Source organism: Gadus morhua, chromosome 16 (assembly GCF_902167405.1).
Source record: "Gadus morhua chromosome 16, gadMor3.0, whole genome shotgun sequence".
Taxonomy (NCBI): domain Eukaryota; kingdom Metazoa; phylum Chordata; class Actinopteri; order Gadiformes; family Gadidae; genus Gadus; species Gadus morhua.
The window spans coordinates 2,771,387-2,789,292 of NC_044063.1; the positions used below are offsets into that span (position 1 = coordinate 2,771,387).

The 17,906-nt window shown below is 45.4% G+C and overlaps 4 protein-coding genes across 5 annotated transcripts in view; 3 read left to right on the forward strand and 1 right to left on the reverse strand.

Annotated features, from left to right (window-relative positions):
- Positions 1-6,129, forward strand: part of LOC115560691 (caspase-13-like) — a 7,365-nt gene extending 1,236 nt beyond the window's left edge. The window contains exons 2-8 of one of the 3 annotated variants that reach the window (XM_030380189.1): positions 3,884-3,928; positions 4,015-4,106; positions 4,369-4,542; positions 4,784-5,018; positions 5,152-5,337; positions 5,522-5,671; positions 5,805-5,880. In XM_030380189.1, the coding sequence (XP_030236049.1) occupies positions 3,884-3,928; positions 4,015-4,106; positions 4,369-4,542; positions 4,784-5,018; positions 5,152-5,337; positions 5,522-5,658 (869 nt within the window). In that variant the 3' untranslated portion in view covers positions 5,659-5,671; positions 5,805-5,880. Of the gene's footprint in view, positions 1-3,883; positions 3,929-4,014; positions 4,107-4,368; positions 4,543-4,783; positions 5,019-5,151; positions 5,338-5,521; positions 5,672-5,804 lie in introns of all 3 variants that reach the window. The other 2 variants (XM_030380187.1, XM_030380188.1) reach the window with 2 other exon arrangements.
- The window catches only part of LOC115560668 (vitellogenin-2), a 434,163-nt gene that overhangs the window by 217,964 nt on the left and 198,293 nt on the right, over positions 1-17,906 (reverse strand).
- Positions 1-17,906, forward strand: part of LOC115560655 (uncharacterized) — a 553,265-nt gene that overhangs the window by 67,793 nt on the left and 467,566 nt on the right. The window lies entirely within an intron of this gene.
- The window catches only part of LOC115560686 (caspase-1-like), a 158,848-nt gene that overhangs the window by 20,969 nt on the left and 119,973 nt on the right, over positions 1-17,906 (forward strand). The window lies entirely within an intron of this gene.

Here is a 17,906-nt window from a genome sequence, read left to right on the forward strand (position 1 = left end):
AGGTTGCAACTGATCACTAGTTTAACAACGTAGTTGTTACATTCGTATCAAGTCAGCTTTAATGACGATCGATCAAACATGCACTCCTTGGTTTATTTTTACAACGGACCTCATGTTTGAAATGTATGTGATAGAAAACGATACAAGCGGCGTATTGATCTACTGTGCTCAGTCAGCAGCAAGTAGAACCGACAAATCAGCGGGCAATATGCCGGATTAATGCACCCCTCCCAGCCAATCAGAATCGAGCATTCTTAAATGAAGTAGAATAACCAGTTTTAATCAAATACAATCAGGTACCTTTGTTGTAGTTCACCTTGTCACTAATCTCCCTGGTTACGAGTGGTATAAAATGGCGGTACTAATATTACATTTTTTCCACACACAATCTTACTGCATCCATAGTATTAAACTACATTCACATTTATTTTCTGTACTTGAATATATATTTTCATGCATGAATATAGATGCTTTTGATAACATGACGGTGTGCTGTGGAATCGCAACTGTTTCGTTTTGGATACCAACGTGTGATTGGCCTACTTTTAGTTATTGAACAGGGAAGCAACCCCAAAAACCTAGAAAACGAACGTCTCCAAAAGCCAACAGAGACACTTCCACTAATCATTATCCCCCATCAGCCAACTGCCGTTCGCCACACTATTTATACTTGCAATTTGGATTCAAAAGTGAAGCTCCATTATATTTTAATCTTCTAAATACATATTTAGACTTGGAGTCAAACCACAAAGCGTGTCCTTACCATATGAGGTTAATCCATCCGCTTTTTTCACCGGTGTGATTCTTAATAGAAAAGGCCACATATTCACATAGGAAACGATGTAAATAGTTGACGCATTTTTTTCCCCCAGTTGTTCTTGCTTTTCATGTAATTTATTCGTTATGCGCCCGGTGTAAAGGGAGCTCTACACTAAACGTCCAGAGCCAAACTCCCAACACGAAGACTTTTTGGATCTGACCGTCGTAGACGAAACGGTAGCGTTTTGAATATTTGTTGCTTAGCTACGTTTTAAGTCGAAAATCAAAAATCCAGAAAAAAAACAATTACGCATAGGATCGGGTCCAAATTTTAGACACATGTTGGTGCTACCCTTAACAGCTTGCGATAAAAAAATCTGAAAAATTCGCCATAAGGGGGCGAATAAACGACGAAATTGTATATCTTCTACAAAATTTCGCCATTAGGGGCCGCCATAAACAAGGAAATTGTTCATCTCCTAACTGGCCAAAGGAATGTTCTGAAAACGCGTTTGGGGATATATCTCCCACACCGAACCTCCCACAGTAAAAACCTTCACATCCACAGGTTCACGGTAGCGTTTTGAACACATGTTTTGCGTTGTGCCGGCGAAATGCACACTTCTTGGATCCCTGCATAACTGCTTGCAGTTCTAGTTATTATTATTCACGTTATCCCCATAACATTAAGCTATTACTGTGTAGGGAAATAGATAAATACAATACAATACAATACAAATATAAAGTTAGGAACGCTAATAAATGTAATATGTAAAATAAGTGTTATCTGTCTTGTCACGCTCAATGGACGAGTTCGCCAATGTTCTTGAACCTTCCCACGTCTTTCGGGGGCGGCAGTAGCTCAGGAGGTAGAGCGGGTTGGCTGGTAACCTGAAGGTTGTTGGTTCGATCCCCGGCTCCTCCTAGCTGAGTGTCGAGGTGTCCTTGAGCAAGGCACCTAACCCTGACTGTTAGCTCCCGACGAGCTGGCTGTCGCCTTGCATGGTTGACTCCGCCGCCGGTGTGTGAATGTGTGCGTGAATGGTGAATGTGAGGCAACATTGTAAAGCGCTTTGAGTGGCCAATGGTTAGAAAAGCGCTATATAAATGCAGTCCATTTACATTTACATTTACATTTCGACGCGATCGTCCGTTGCCAGGCAACGTTCGACGCGATCGTTTGTTGCCAGGCAGGTTTGGAATGGATTACGTATGGATTACGTAGGCGGTACAAATTTGGTGTGACAGTGCCAAATTTGTACCGCCTACGACGTAATCCATACGTAATCCATTCCAACTCCACCGCAGGAGAAAAGAAGAGATGCCTGGAGAGGATCCCCTCTTCAGGCAGCTCCCGGCAGGCGACACAGGACACGGGGGCCGCCATAGCAGCTGCGGCGTGGTCGGCGCCGAGGTACCGAAAGCACGCCAAGTGCCCGTCACCCGGTGCCAGGGAGGCGGGACAGGAGGCGCATAGGGGTCCTGAAAAGGACCTAGCTCCAGGAGTGCTCTGAGGTGGCCCTGAAAAGGGCCCTGAAAAGGGCCTCGCCCGAGCCGCTGCCACCGGCTTGGGAGATCCGTGTCGAAGTCATCTTAATGTATTCTCGATTCGCTGATAAGCACAAGTGATGAAAGAAAAGGGAGGATGAGCGACGGTATACACCGCGTTATATAGACACGATACCGTGGGAAATGTGGGCGGTGCCCACACTGATTGGTGCATAGTTTGAAATTTTCGCACGGGACAAGCCCATAAGGCAAAGCCTAGACGGCGTAGCCTACATGAAATAGAACGAGTTCGCGAATGTTATTGAACCTTCCCACGTCATTCGACGCGATAGTCCGTTGCCAGGCAACGTTCGACGCGATCGTCTGTTGCCAGGCAGGTTTGGAATGGATTACGTATGGATTACGTCGTAGGCGGTACAAATTTGGCACTGTCACACCAAATTTGTACCGCCTACGTAATCCATACGTATCCACTCCAAACCTGCCTGGCAACAGACGATCGCGTCGAATGACGTGGGAAGGTTCAAGAACTCGTGCATTGAGCGAGACAACACAGATAACACTTATTTTACAAATTACATTTATTAGCGTTCCTAACTTTATATTTGTATTGTATTGTATTGTATTTATCTATTTCCCTAAACAGTAGTAGCTAAACGTTATGGGGATAACGTGAATAATAATAATAAAAAACATTTACCAGTTAGTAAATGCCTGCTCACCCATCTACCCATCTATCTATCTATCTATCTATCTATCTATCTATCTATATATCTATCTATCTATCTATCTATCTATCTATCTATCTATCTATCTATCTACCCATCTACCCATCTACCCATCTACCCATCTACCCATCTACCCATCTATCTATCTATCTATCTATCTATCTATCTATCTATCTATCTATCTATCTATCTATCTATCTATCTATCTATCTATCTATCTATCTATCTATCTATCTATCTATCTACCCATCTACCCATCTACCCATCTACCCATCTATCTATCTATCTATCTATCTATCTATCTATCTATCTATCTATCTATCTATCTATCTATCTATCTATCTATCTATCTATCTATCTATCTCCTATTCTCTAAATTAAATTAACACAAGCTAGCTAGACTATGATACACTTTAAAAACTCAGTTTACTAGCTAAATTCGATTAAACAATTAAATGCAATATAAAGTAAAAACAAGTGGTATCTAGCGATCCGTTATCTGTGTTATAGTATTTCGTCTTTGGCAACATGAGCGCGATAGTTTTTTGAAACCTGCCTGGCAACGGACAACTCCTTACGTAATCTGTTGTCCATTGCCTGGCAACGGACAACTGATTACGTACCCGGTACAAATTTGGCACCCGGTACAAATTTGGTGTGACAGTGGCTTCAGTCTTCAGGAATGAAGAAAGAATTTTTAAACGCTATTAATTCAAAACATTGTATTCACTACATTGGTTTTATTTCAAACGTCAGTTGTGAGACATATATATTCCCCTGTTCCCCTCATGTGAGTTCAAATGTTATCGATAAGAGACATGAAATAAAATATAGAAATAAAACATTTTATAAATCTGATGTTTTTTCTTTCATTAACATGCGAGCAGGAAACCTTTTGGCTGGATCTCAGGAGGTTAAAGCATCGTATAAAGGTGACTTGCATGCAGTTATTCGGATCAAATTTGTCAAGTAAAACACTGCAGCAATTGTACGAGTGATCTTTATTTTCTGTTCCTGGGAGTTTCCCCAACAGAGACGAAGGGCAGGACCTCTGAACTCCTCCTCAGCTCTGAGCAGTTCAAGACTGAGAAGCTGAAGGACAGAGACAACGTTAGTCCTTCCTCTGCCCTTTAAAGGCTGCGTCGTCATGTTGCTGCTCCTCATTCATATCTTGTTATTCCTCTAACATTGACCTCATGCATGTGTTTTAGCCAAACATAAACGGTTATCTGGTGGGTTGTTCTGATTGGCATAGGCTCACATAAATTGATGTGAACTATCAAGGTATCAAACGATCAGATAAGTTAATGCATGCAGTATCAGTCATATGTCATGCACCTGTTTCCTTTCTTCTATTGAATGATGTGGTCAGATATACGCCGTCATGGCCCCAGCCAACAGGACGCGCATGGCTCTGCTGATCACCAATGTGCACTTTGACAAAGTGAAAGATCGGGATGGTGCTGAGAAGGACGAGGAGGATATGAGCAAACTGCTGATCTCACTGGGATACAACGTGGAGCAACAGAGAGACCTCAGTGGAGTGGTACGTTGGGCCTCACACATGAGATATCATCTGATCTGTACCATCGATTTCAATGTCTTACTTAGCAAGCTACAGAATAATGGGATCAGAGGCACAGCATGGAGATGGTTCAAAAGTACTTATAGTAATATTTACTTCTACTCAAGTAGATTTTGAAGGAAGTAATGAGTATAGATTTCCAGTACTCTACCCACCGTGGTCCTGTGATGAGTGTCGTTGACTGATTCATGTTCTCGCACAGGAGATGGACGAGGCTGTCAAAAGGTTTTCTAAAGACCCCCGTCTGGCCGCAACAGACTCTGTCTTTGTGGTCATCATGTCCCATGGGGTGAAGGGAGCCATTTTAGGCGTCCATCACTGCGATGGAGTCCCCGACCAGTTCCCCATTGACAATATCTACAAACACTTGGATTCGGCTCGTTGTCCAAAACTGTTCAACAAACCCAAAGTCATCATCATCCAAGCCTGCAGAGGAGGTGTGCTTGGGGTTCCTTTTGTCGATTTGAACATACCATAATCATAAACCTGTTTTACCATATTTCGTTTTAAAAGATTCCCGAAACCTGTAGTGAGTTACTGGTCTACTCCGTTCACTGTATTCTCTTCCAGTGGATGATGGCTCTGCGATAGTCTGCGATGGGCCTGGGTCTGTCCCAGAGCAGGCCCCGGTAGTGCAGGTGGATGCGGCCCTCCCACCTCACCTGGCAGATGAAGTGGATGCAGACATCGAGGAGGATGCTATTCACAGGGTGCACAAAGAAAAAGATATGGTTTCCTTCCTTTCCTCTACTGCCGGTGAGTTGATTCATTTTTGTCCGTGCTGATAAAGTTCACTCTTCATTACAGAAGCCTGAAATGCAACTTAAAAAATAAATAGGTTGAGGATACAAAACAACTGGAACTGTTGGAATTAGGACTTGCAAATGAACACCCTTCTCTGATCAACGACTTCTAATTATCTTTTCACTCTATTCTGCAGACACGGTGTCGTTTAGACATTCACAGCAAGGTTCTTATTTCATCCAACACCTTGTGGAGATCTTCAACCTCCACGCACACGAGGACCACATCGAAAAACTCTTCAAAAGGGCAAGTCACCCAGATCGTTCTCGTTAGGCTGGTGTGCGGAGTGAGTGTCCTTCTCTCATGCGGACGTCTGGTTGTTTGATGGACAGCCTCACATTCCCGTCCATCCAGATAGAGCTGACCACGACCAACAGCATGTGGTTGTTTCATCCTAGCATGTGCTCTCCATCCCACAGGTCCTGAAGCGTTTTGAAGATGAACCTCCTTCAGCAGATAGAAGACAGATGGCTGTCAAAGAACGATGCACCTTAATCAGAGATTTTTATCTCTTCCCCGGTCTTTAGAATCAGGCTCTATGATGACCAATGGGAAATGGTTTCAACACTTTACACGCGTAAAGTGGTTTCAGGAAAACAAACTAAAAAGAATCTTGATAATCTTGAAATATAGTGGATTGTAATGATAAAAATACATGGCATTATTCTTAACATGATGTGCTTGGATCCATTTCATAACGGTCGTTTTGTTTATGTATTACAATTAAATGAAATCAGTGTGTTTTTTTTTAGGCTAACTTAAAGAAAAATAGTACAACCTAAATAAACATTAGAAGTAAACATTTAAAACCAAACCATCACAGCACAAAGGCCACACGTTGAGTAGGCAACAAGGTAACATGCAGGGACGTCTGGTATAAATGGGCTAACAGGGCTATGCCCTCCCTACCTTCTACAGTAAAAATGAAAGAATATTATTAAAAACCTTAGAACATATTGTTTTAAATTTTGGTAGAACCTAAAGCAGCAACAGCACCAAAAGGTGACAGAAAAACCCAGGATATATGACAAATCTTCGGTTTTTTCCTGTGAATGGGCTAAATGTATTCAGCCCAAGCGGAGTAGCAAGCTTCCATTCAATTTTGATTGACAGGTATCGTGACACGCCCCCTTCATATGCTTCCCATTTGGGCCAAAGTCATTCAGCCCAAGCACAGTAGCGTATGCGGACATTTTATTGTGATTGACAGGTGTCGTGACCCGCCCCCAATTGGGCTAATTTCATTTAGCCCAAACGCAGTTGCGTAAGCTTCCATTGACGTTTGATTGACAGGTGCCCTGACACGCCCCCTTCATATGCTTCCAATAGAGTGGCGAAGTCACGCCTCTTCCGGTAGGGCTCATGGGACCTATGAGATCGTAAAATATGAATGGGTGTCAATGGATAGAAAATAATTATTTTCTGGTCCCGGTCTTTATATGCCCTGGATTACACATATGTTGTTTGTGGATTTAAAGGATATTTTTTCATGCAAAGTGTTCGACCGTTTATTGTTCAGATAAAGGCTGTAGAGAAAACACAACGAGAAAGACTACACGGCTCGTATGTGACGTCACGCTCCCTGCGACTGGCGTGGAGAAGACCGACAATCTTCCCATCGGCATAACTGAAACTCTGCACGTGCCCCGACTTATCGTGGTTTTCATCTCTTTCTATGCTTTTATCCTCGCCTTGAAAAAAAGTGGTGAAGTGGAGCAGAGAGATCGCCATCTCTGTGCCGAGTTCCAAGGGCGGGTGTGGTGACGTAGCCTATATCATATGCGTCGAGAGCAACGAAGAGCTGTAGTTCACCAAGCGGCCTCACATAAAACCGAAAATTATCAAACTTCTTCACGAACATTTTTACTTTTCTTTGCATGAAAAATTATCATTTAAATCCACAAACAACATATGTGTAATCCAGGGCATATAAAGACTGGGACCAGAAAATAATTATTTTCTCTCCATTGACACCCATATACATTTTTCGATCTCATAGGTCCCATGAGCCCTACCGGAAGGGGCGTGACTTCGCCACTCTATTTGGGCTAAATTAGTTTAGCCCAAAGGCTGACCTAGCACCGTAGCTACCATAGACATCTTATAGATAGACGGAGCATTGGCTGCTGGGAAGCGAGAAATACGGCCGCCATCTTGGAGTGGTCAACCGGGAGCAGCAACAGCAGCAGAAACAGGATGCCGGGATGTTGTTCAGCGTATTCCTGCTCAAATCGGCGGACAATCCATAATAGGAATCGGGGGATTACTTTTCACAAGCAAGATTTAACATTACCGTACTATTGGTATAATTAGTATTGAATAATAAAACACGCCAAACCATGTGGCCTTTATCATAGCTACACGTATGACAAAAAAACGCATGAAAATCTGTGGTATTCAGTGAGGTATGATTAATTAAATGCGCTGACAGTTCATTGCTCCAGCCAAACGGATTACACTGAGTGGAGCGGATGACCACTCCAAGATGGCGGCCCCGCGTCTCGTCAGCGCCAGTAGGCGGTAGCATTCGATGCTCCGTCTACCTATAAGATGTCTATGGTAGCTACAGTACAGTGACCTTCGACCAATCACAGCACAGTAGCGCAAGTGCAGTATGGCGGGCGTTAGCATGAAAATGAACGAAGTGGATTATTTACTTTCTAATCGGTTTTCTTTAATGTCTTTGGAGGAAAAATTGGAAGTGAAGAGATTGGGGACACATCAACCAAACGATGTACAGATTTACTGCCAGGAGTGGGGTCAGAATATGGCCGGTAATAGTGCATTTGTATGCGGGTCAACAACGTTTCGTATCGAAACATTAAAAAAGCTGCCTAAATAACCCAACATGACGTGACAAGTGTGTAGAGAAAGTGGCCCCTCTCCAAGCTGCATTTCAGCGACAGGCTATAACAATAAGGTTCTCTAAGGAATCGAAAATGATCTAATTTAATGTTGCATTCAACATTGCCAAAGAGGAGTTGCCATTCACCAAATTTAAATCCGAAATTAGAAAAATGGATTAAACATCAACCCGACGTATAGCAATGGGATGGCATATGCACAATTCATTGCAGTAATAGGCGACACCTTAAAGCAAAAGACAGCTGCGGACGTCGGAAACACCACATAGGCCTACATGTCCTTCATATGGCAAGCCGAATTGACATTTATTAACTACGTTTGACTATCCGGAATTTACATTGTAGATATCAACAACTTCAATCAAGATATCTGTTACGTAGTTGTGACTAGTCGAAACGACAGTTAGAGATATCTGTGACGTAGTTTTGACTAGTCGAAACGATAGTTAGAGATATCTGTAATTCAGTTTTGACTAGGCGAAACTGAATTACAGATATCTGCAATGACTTCACGGAAAACGACATTCAACTCGTCACACATCTTAAATGACAATTGCAGATATCTGTAATTCAGTTTTGCCTAGGCAGAATGAAAGTTAAAGATATCTCAAATGTCATTTGAGTGTTGGGCATTACGTTTTAGATATCCAGAAATACGTATTTCCCCTTGCCGCCATAATCAAAGAAGAAGTGGGTTCATTTCCGAATGGAATAAGAAAGGAGCAGTCATGGCCTTGGCTGTGATCGAAAAGATCACGAGAAAATGCCATGAAATTGAACAAGCCCACACACAGGGGATGTGTGGAGAGAGAGAACGTCGTTCTATTGAAAGCTGTCAAAGAAATCTCGGAGGAATTGAATATTTGATATCACCGGAGACCAACAACGAACTCAAGATATCTGAAACGTCATTACAGATATCTGAAACGTCATTGCAGATATCTGAAACGTAATTTCGCCTAGTCAAAACTCGAATTCAAGATATCTTTAATTCAGTTTCGCCTAGGCAGAATGAAAGTTAAAGATATCTACAATTGTAGATATCTCTAATCAAAATTCCTTTCAAGATATCTATAACTTGATATTAGATATCTACAACGTCATTTCGCCTAGTCGTAACTCCAGTTAAGAGATATCTACAACTTCATTTCGCCTAGTCAAAACTTAATTTAAGATATCTAAAAAGGGACATGTAGATATCTTGAATTGAGGTGAATTAAAGATATCTTGAACTGGAATTATGACTAGTCAGAATCAAATTGTAGATATCTGAAACTGGAATTACAGATATCTACAATTCAGTTGCAGATATCCGTAATTCACAAAGTGGATATCCGCAACTGAATTGTAGATATCCGCAATGAGAAACCCCATAGACATGAATGGCGAAAATGACGTCATTTCGCCTAGGAGGAATGTCTTTGTGGATATCTGAAATGACAATTGCGGATAGGAGGAATGTAGTTGCGGATATCCGAAATGTTAGTTTTGACTAGGCGAAACTGAATTGCAGATATCTGCAATGTAAATTCCGGATAGTCAAACTGAGTTAATAAATGACAATTCGGCTTGCCATACCTTCATGATTGACGGCGACACAGACGTCTCTACCAAAGAGTGTGTGATCGTCTACAGCAGCCGCATTTTGCGCAAAGGGAGACCGGTAAACATTTTAATTGTGTAATACTTTAAGCACAAAAAAGTTTTATTTTGCTTAATGGTTTAGTTCGAAATGTTCAATTTCAGCTCAGTGAAGCACTTTAAACACCTTATTTTATTTTTATATTATAATTGTGCTTCAAATAAAGACACGCTTTTCTCTACACCTTATTCTTGTTTAAAAATCATTCACATTATATGAAAGTTATGAACAGAGATCTAAGGTGACCTCATGGCGTCTGGAGCCCTGTGAAGTATTGATAAATGTAATGCATTCGTTAGCCCACCCACCCAAAATCACCACCAGCCGTCACTGGTAACATGTATTAGTAGTTTCACTGTCGCCCAATTGTTGATAACTGATATCTGAGCCTTTTACAGCCACCAATTAGACCTCATGCTGACAATTGGCTGAGTGTGTTGATGCATTGAATTAGCTCATTTAACAGTAATGAACAGTAATGAATGAGCGTAATGAATGAGCGCCCCATGGAAAGTCAATGAGATCCATAGACGGACGGAGGTAGTGGAACAAGGCACGTATGCGTTGACTACACATTCAATGCGTGCGGTGACCCTAAATTTCAGTGGCGCAGAAACTACTGGCGTATGACCACACCCACAATTTGGTTTTGTAATATGTATATTGTAGTGCCGGGAGACAGGAGTCGGTGGAGGAGTATCCAGAACTGAGTTTTTATTAAACACCACCTGCTTAAACCAGCAGGTTCGAAAGCCAATGAGGACTGAACAGATACGGTCGTTCCGTCTGCCTAGAGTGTCTGTGCTAAACACGTCTCCCCCACCAATAGTTCCGTGGGTGAATTATGTTAATCACCACACAAGCCCCCCCAGAATTCACCCATAGTCAAAGTCCTTGCGACGGGAAAGGGCGACGACCCGACCCCGGCACGTGCGGATGACAGGGGTTGAGGCGGAGGAAGCAGCAGGCCCGTCGGTGCCGTGCACCAACTTGGAGGTCCCGGGGGTCAACGAGGTCGAGGGAATCTCGACAGTAAGCGGGGGTTGCGCACCGCTCGCAGATCGGGGGACATGCGGAAAGCGGGGGTGCCCTGTTGCGACGTGGGAACGGGCGCGAAAACCTTGGCAGTCTCGAGGAGGGAGGAACGTTGTCTGGCCGCCGACCAGGGAACCGAGGCGTTAGGAATAAGGTCCCCCGGCACTCGTAGGGCCTGCCCGTAGACCAGCTCCGCCGATGAGGACTGCAGGTCCTCCTTAGGGGCGCACCAGAGGCCGAGCCTTACCCATGGCTGCTCATCCACCCAGTCGCCGTCCTTCAAGCTGGCTCGTAGGGCCGCCTTCATGGAACGGTGGACACGTTCACACAAGCCGTTAGCCGGGGGTGTTAGGCGGGAGTGCGGTGCAGCTTGACCCTCAACCACCGCGTTCCAAAGTTCCGAGGTGAGCTGCGAGCCCCGGTCTGAGGAGAGGTCTGAAGGAGTCCCAAAGTGTACGATCCACGTGCCAATGAACGCATGCGCCACGTCGGAAGCCGACTTCAAGGAGATGGGAACCGCTTCAGGCCAGCGGGTCGTCCTTTTGACCATGGTGAAGAGGTAGGTAAACCTGTGAGAGGATGTAAGCGGTCCAACCAGGTCGACATTGACGTGGTCTAACCTCCTCTCGGGAACAGTAAACTCTCCAAAGGGGGCCTTAATATGGCGGTGCACCTTGGACCGTTGACAGTCAACGCATGAGCTGACCCTTAGGTTCTGGACTCCGAGGTCGGAGGCCTGGTCCGCGCTCATACGGACGTAATCCAGGTGGTGTACTCAGAGATGTACGAAAGATGGCGCTGCTGGCGGGCTGACCACGGTTCCGCCACCTTGGACATGCCAAATGTTAGTGGCTTGTGGTGCACGAAAGCCGCAAACTCTCGGCCTTCCAGGAGGAACCGGAAGTGGCGGATCGCCAGCCAGATTTCAAGGAGTTCCCTGTCGAACGCGATTTATTTCTGCTCCCTGGGGGTCAACTGGCGACTGAAAAAGGCGAGCGGCTGCCAGGCACCATCGACCCATTGCTCGTGCACCGCGCCGACCGTGTAGTCAGACGCGTTGGGGGTGATGGCGATGGGGGCATTATGCAACGGATGGGCCAACATGGCGGCTTGGCCCAGGGCGGTCTTCGTGGCCTCGAACGCATTCTCCCTCTCCGCCGTCCAGTCGACAGCCTGGCCGGGGGACTTGTCCTTGAGGGCCTCATACAGCGGGCGCATGACTTTAGCTGCCTGGCGAATGAATCTGTGGTAAAATGTCACCATCCCTAGGAATTCCCGGTGCGCCCGAGCTGTGTGCGGGCGGGGGAAAGCAGAAATTGCCTCTACTTTCGACGAGAGAGGGGCAGCCCCATCTTTGTTGATGAGATGCCCCAGGAAGTGGATGGAGGACAACCCGAACAGGCACTTCGCCGGGTTGATGATCAGTCTGTGTTGGTCGAGCCTCATAAAGAGGTCGCGTAGGTGTCCCTAATGCTCCTTTTCGGAGGAAACGAAGGGCATCTCCCTGAGCGCCGAGTTCATTAGTCGCTGGAAGGTCTGAGTGGCGTTTTTTAACGGCATACTTAGGAACTCAAATAACCCGAAAGGTGTCACTACTGCCGTCCTGGCAATGTCCGAGGGATGCACTGGCACCTGGTGGTTACCGCGCACCATGTCCACCTTCGAGAAGACCCGCTTGCCCGCCAGGTGTGCTGAGAAGTCCTGGATGTGCGGGATTGGGTAGCGGTCGAGTGTGGTAGCGTCGTTCAGGCAGCGGTAATCTCCACAAGGTCGCCACCCGCCGTCTGGCTTGGGAACGATGCTGAGGGGTGAGGCCCAGGGGCTAAGTCGTCGGGCTCTAGCATAGACGGGTGGGCCCTTAGGGCCTATTTGATGCTCTACTCCATGTTTTGCCGTGACCACGGAAAAGGTAGGTTGGGTTAAACCGGGAAACTCCCTGAGAAGGCGTTGATATTCGTCCCCCTCTGAGAGGGAGCCCGAGAGCTGGAGAGCCCGCTGTATGGTGCTTCACTGCGGGCACATGCAAACAAGGAAAACATCTGTGCGTCCACCAGGCGGTTGTTTTCGACGTCCACCAGCAGAAGTGCGCACAAAGGAAATCCGCGCCGAGGAGGGGAAAGGAGATGTCGGCCGTGACAAAACCCCACTTGAATCGCTGGCCACCAAAGCAACAGGTCCGCAGTCTTTGTGCCATACGTGCGAATGGGGGTGTCGTTAGCGGAATTCAACTGCGGACCGTGGCCGCCAGGCGCGGGTCCTCCACCGTAGCCGCCAGGACGCTCCTCTGAGCACCGGTGTTGCAAAGAAACTTGCGGCCGGAGTGCGTGTCCCTGATGAACATAGCCGGGTTGATGTGACTGTACTCACGGCCACTAATGAGCGCATGCCTTGGCTTTTCCCGTCGGTTTGAAGTTGCACGGGGGCTGGCACCTCTTTGCTTTAGTGCCGAAACGCGCGTGAAAATAGCACATACCTGTGCTGGCACGGCCTTCGGCGGCAACCGGGGTTCTGTTAGCTAGCCTGTCATTATCCGAGGGGTTGGCACTGCTTGTTGGGGCTAGCACCTCGGGTACGAAACTCTGAGTAGCAAGGAAAAACCGGTCGGCTCCTTCTGCCAACGCGTGTGGCTCGGTAATCCTCGTGCCCGCGAGCGCCGTCTGGACCTGTGGTGGCATGTGTTGGAGGAACAGCTCCATGATGGGGACGTTAGGCTCCTCCGTACCCAGCAGGTTGAGCATCATCTCAATATGCTCGGAGGGTAAGCTGTCCCCGAGGCCCCGAATAGCCCGCAACAGTGACAGTGACAGCTCAAAAGTCTTAGACAGGAAGGCTTTGAGGTCTCTGTATTTCCCCTGACTCGGGGGATTTGCTATGAAACTCGTTGCCCGGGTCGCAGTGGAGCTCCCCAGCGCCGACCCGACGTGGTAATAGCGCGCGGTGTCGTCTGTGACGTCACGAATAGCAAATTTCACCTCCGTCTGCGCGAACCACGCCGTCTGTGAAAACGCCCAGAACTCCGGCAACGTAAAAGCGTTATTCGCCATGTTAATTTTGGTCCCTGAAACTTAAGCGAGACCTACTTCGGGGTCACCAGTCAGAGTATCAGAGTACTGAGAACTGAGTTTTTATTAAATGAGACATATTATGGTGTTTTCCCAACAAGTAAACATAGTATTTGAGTTCCAGAAAACATGTTTTTGAAGCTGTTTGCTGGAAATAGCTTTTAGGAAAAAAAAAAATCGTCTACCGCTATTCCCCTCTGTTTCAGTCCCTTCAGAATGCGCTGTTTGTGGTGTCTGTAGCGTTGATGCAAATGAGCTGCTGCCCATTGACCAATGAGCTGTCGGACTGAACCACAGCATGGAGGCGAAGGGATTGTTGCCGTTTGCTGACTCCTGGAGCTCTATATCTATATTATATAATATGACATAATAATAATATTATATACGGGTATTTATATAATCGATCTAATATCACAGCCAAAAGCTCTTCAACTGAATTCCCCCCAAATTAGCTATTGCATTAACATGCCGCAAGAGTCCTTCAATGTATTTTAATGGTCTGCTTGGATGGTCCAAGTGTAGTTGGAAAAATGCACCCCCTGCTGGCGACTTTCGTTGTAATCAGTAATCAGTTTTATAAAATAAGAGCGGTGACAGTAGTCATTGCTCTTATTTTATCCCAACAAATATATAATAACATTATTATAATAATAATAATAATTATTATTATCACACCGTTGGTCTCCCACCATATGCGCTGTCATCAGCACAAATGATCTGTCCCTAAAAGTTCAAATCCAACATCCCCCCTGGCTTATTTTACAACTCAGCCACTGATAATAGCCAATCAGAAAATAGCACTTCTGAATCTGGGTTAGATTAAACGCAACAACCAATGAAAAAGCATAGTTATTCTTGAATCGTTCACGTGATTCTTCTGAATGTTTCGTTGTAAACACAACGGACCCCACGGGAGCTGGAAACATCAGCACAAAGTAAGTCATCCCCTGTTTTGATGTTACAACAAATTGACACAAACAAGGACAACTTGATTGCTGTTAGAGAATGTTGCCAACATAATTAGCATCAGTCCTTCAATACTGAGCGTCTGTAGCCTAAATTTAGCAGCTAGACTGTTTTACAGCCTGCTCTCTCTCACTCACTCACTCACTCACTCACTCACTCACTCACACACACACACACACACACACACACACACACACACACACACACACACACACACACACACACATATATATATATATATATATATATATATATATATATATATATATATATATACATACATATCTATGTACGCACACACACATATATATATATGTATACATATCTATGTACACACACACACACACACACACACACACACACACACACACACACACACACACACACACACACACACACACACACACACACACACACACACACACACACACACAAACACACACACACAGAGTCCACTTCCTGCCGACCAGAGCCGGCCTGCCAGATCAGCTTGTCCAGCCTCGATGAGTGCTTTAGATGTGCTGCCCCCCAAGCACACCATGTGAAAGAACCAGGGTTTGAGTTATGATTCCATCTCTGTGGAGGTCTCGAAAAGAAAAAAGAAAAACTATAGATGCTCTAGTAAGGGATAGCCTAATGTATAACGCTGGGGATCACGGCTGTGTGTGCATATGACCGCTGTCAAGAAAAGTGGACTTTTTGCCTCTGATTCACGTCTTTCGTATCCAGTGACGGACTGGGTGCAAAAAAAGGACCTGGCATTTGCACGCAGCGGCCCACGGGGCGCGCGCGTACCTGCGCACGCAACTCGAAGATATAACTTTTCACGGAAAAAAAACGCAGCTTTGATAGCCCCAGTGATGGTGAACTTAAACATAAATACGTTAAACAACTGCACCAAAACATGGACACATCAATGCAGAACCCGAATGCAGAAAAAAAAAAGCAATAGACCATCAGAGCCAGCCGCTCCATAATAAAAACATGTCTCACCCCAGACGCGGTCTAGCCTACTCGATTCGGTCTGGAAATTCCCAGGAGTGATTGCTTCATTTAAACTTTTGCAAAATATAATCAAATAAAGAAAATACAGGTAGATTTGTTTTACTTCAAACCATGCAAAATGTGTTAACATTTGAATAAGAAATTTGGCTAAAAAACAATGTAGGCCAGGGCTCGAGTTAGGTGCCAGTAGGAGCTGAGCTCCCATAGAGAGAGGTCTGGCTCCCATGAAAGCAGCAAACTCAAATGGGAGTCTCTGAAAATACAGCAGCATAATAGGCCTATTGTAATTACAAATAACGCCATTTTCGGTTCCACATATAGAGTTATATTGACGTTAAGTAAGGGAAAATAGATCATTATCGGGAAAATAAGCCCAGACAGGGCGAACCGGACACCAAAGCGAAACGTAGTTGTCTTGCGTTGTCAACAACTCAGCGCAAAGCCGGTAGGCTACGGTCTCCCCCGTCCCCCGTCCCCTGTCCCCCGTCCCCCGTTCCCCGACAACTGAGCGCAAGGTCTTCAGAGACCCCACAGATATTTGGATGCTTTCATGGGAGCCAGACTTGTCTCTATGGGAGCTCAGCTCCGACTGGCTCCCACCTAACTCCAACCCTGGAAAGAACGCGGGCCACCACAGACTGGTAGAACATCTGCAGGTGTTTCCAGGTGATCGCAGCCTCCGCATGAAGCACGTGTCTGCTTTGGGCTTTCCGGTGTATGTACGTAATTCTTATTGAACAACCTGCCAAATTGGAATTTATGGAAAACGGGTCTCGTCCTGACCTGTCGTTCAGAGCTCTATCCTGCGGCCAGTTTTTTTTTCTTAAATGTTTGTTTGGAATTGATAGTAAGCCTACGATATAAATAAATTACATATAATTTAGTTACTTTTATTTAACATTCGGCCAGATTGGAGTCGGTCGAAAATGGGTCACAACACGATGTCCATAACCTGGATCTTAGACCATTAGGCCTATTATCGTCAAAATGTTTGGTGGAAAACAGTTTTTTCCTCCATTGTTGTCTACAATTACTGCACGTAAAGTGTTTCTTATTTTCATTTATTAGTTCAATATTGTTGCCTTATCATAACTTTGTCAGAAACTGTGTTATTAGTTATTAGTAATTGAAAAATAGGTAACATTTGTGTAATTTGGCTTTTTATGTCTGCGTTGAGTTGAAGCCTAAAGCCAGAAGTGAATATCATGTGGCCTTACACATGTCATGCATACCAATAAAAACACATAAAACCTCACCATGCTCACCATGCCATGTAAAAATCACTCGGAATGTATTTGCTGATCGAATTGAATGGGGTTTCTCTGTTCGTTGAGACATCTTGAGTTCAGAGTGAGGTCTATCCAACTGCCAGCCGGCTTATCAAGGCCTTATCCCCTTGGAAATCGAAGAGGTTTCAGACATGAGCGCAATCGCGATTACTAGCCCCTTTTTAATATTATTTGTATGCATCGTAGCCTATACATTTTTACATTAAATTCATTGTAAATGCAACGACAACAACGACACCAACTCCTGGTCGTCCTTTGGCCTATCCACTCCTAACTACAATAGGCCTACTTTAAAAATGAAATGATGTTATTAACCCTTTGAGTCCGAATGGACAAATTCAGTCCACCGGAAGACGAGAAGGTGGCCCACCACTGTATTCCAGCATCTGGTGGACATCGCTGCGACCAACTCCTTCATTATCCACAAGGAGTGTGCCAGCCTGCAGCAGGTGAGACCGATGACCCGTCAGCAATTCCAGGAGGAGCTTGCTGCACACCTCCTTGGGGTTGACCACAGGAATGGGCTTCAGAAGACGAGCTACCACCATCTGCCTGTTCCCACCAGCGATGAACAGACGAAGAGCAAGAGAGCCACCGGTGGGCGACGGCGCTGCAAACTCTGCCAGAGGAGCACTGCCTGGCAGTGTGAGGACTGCGC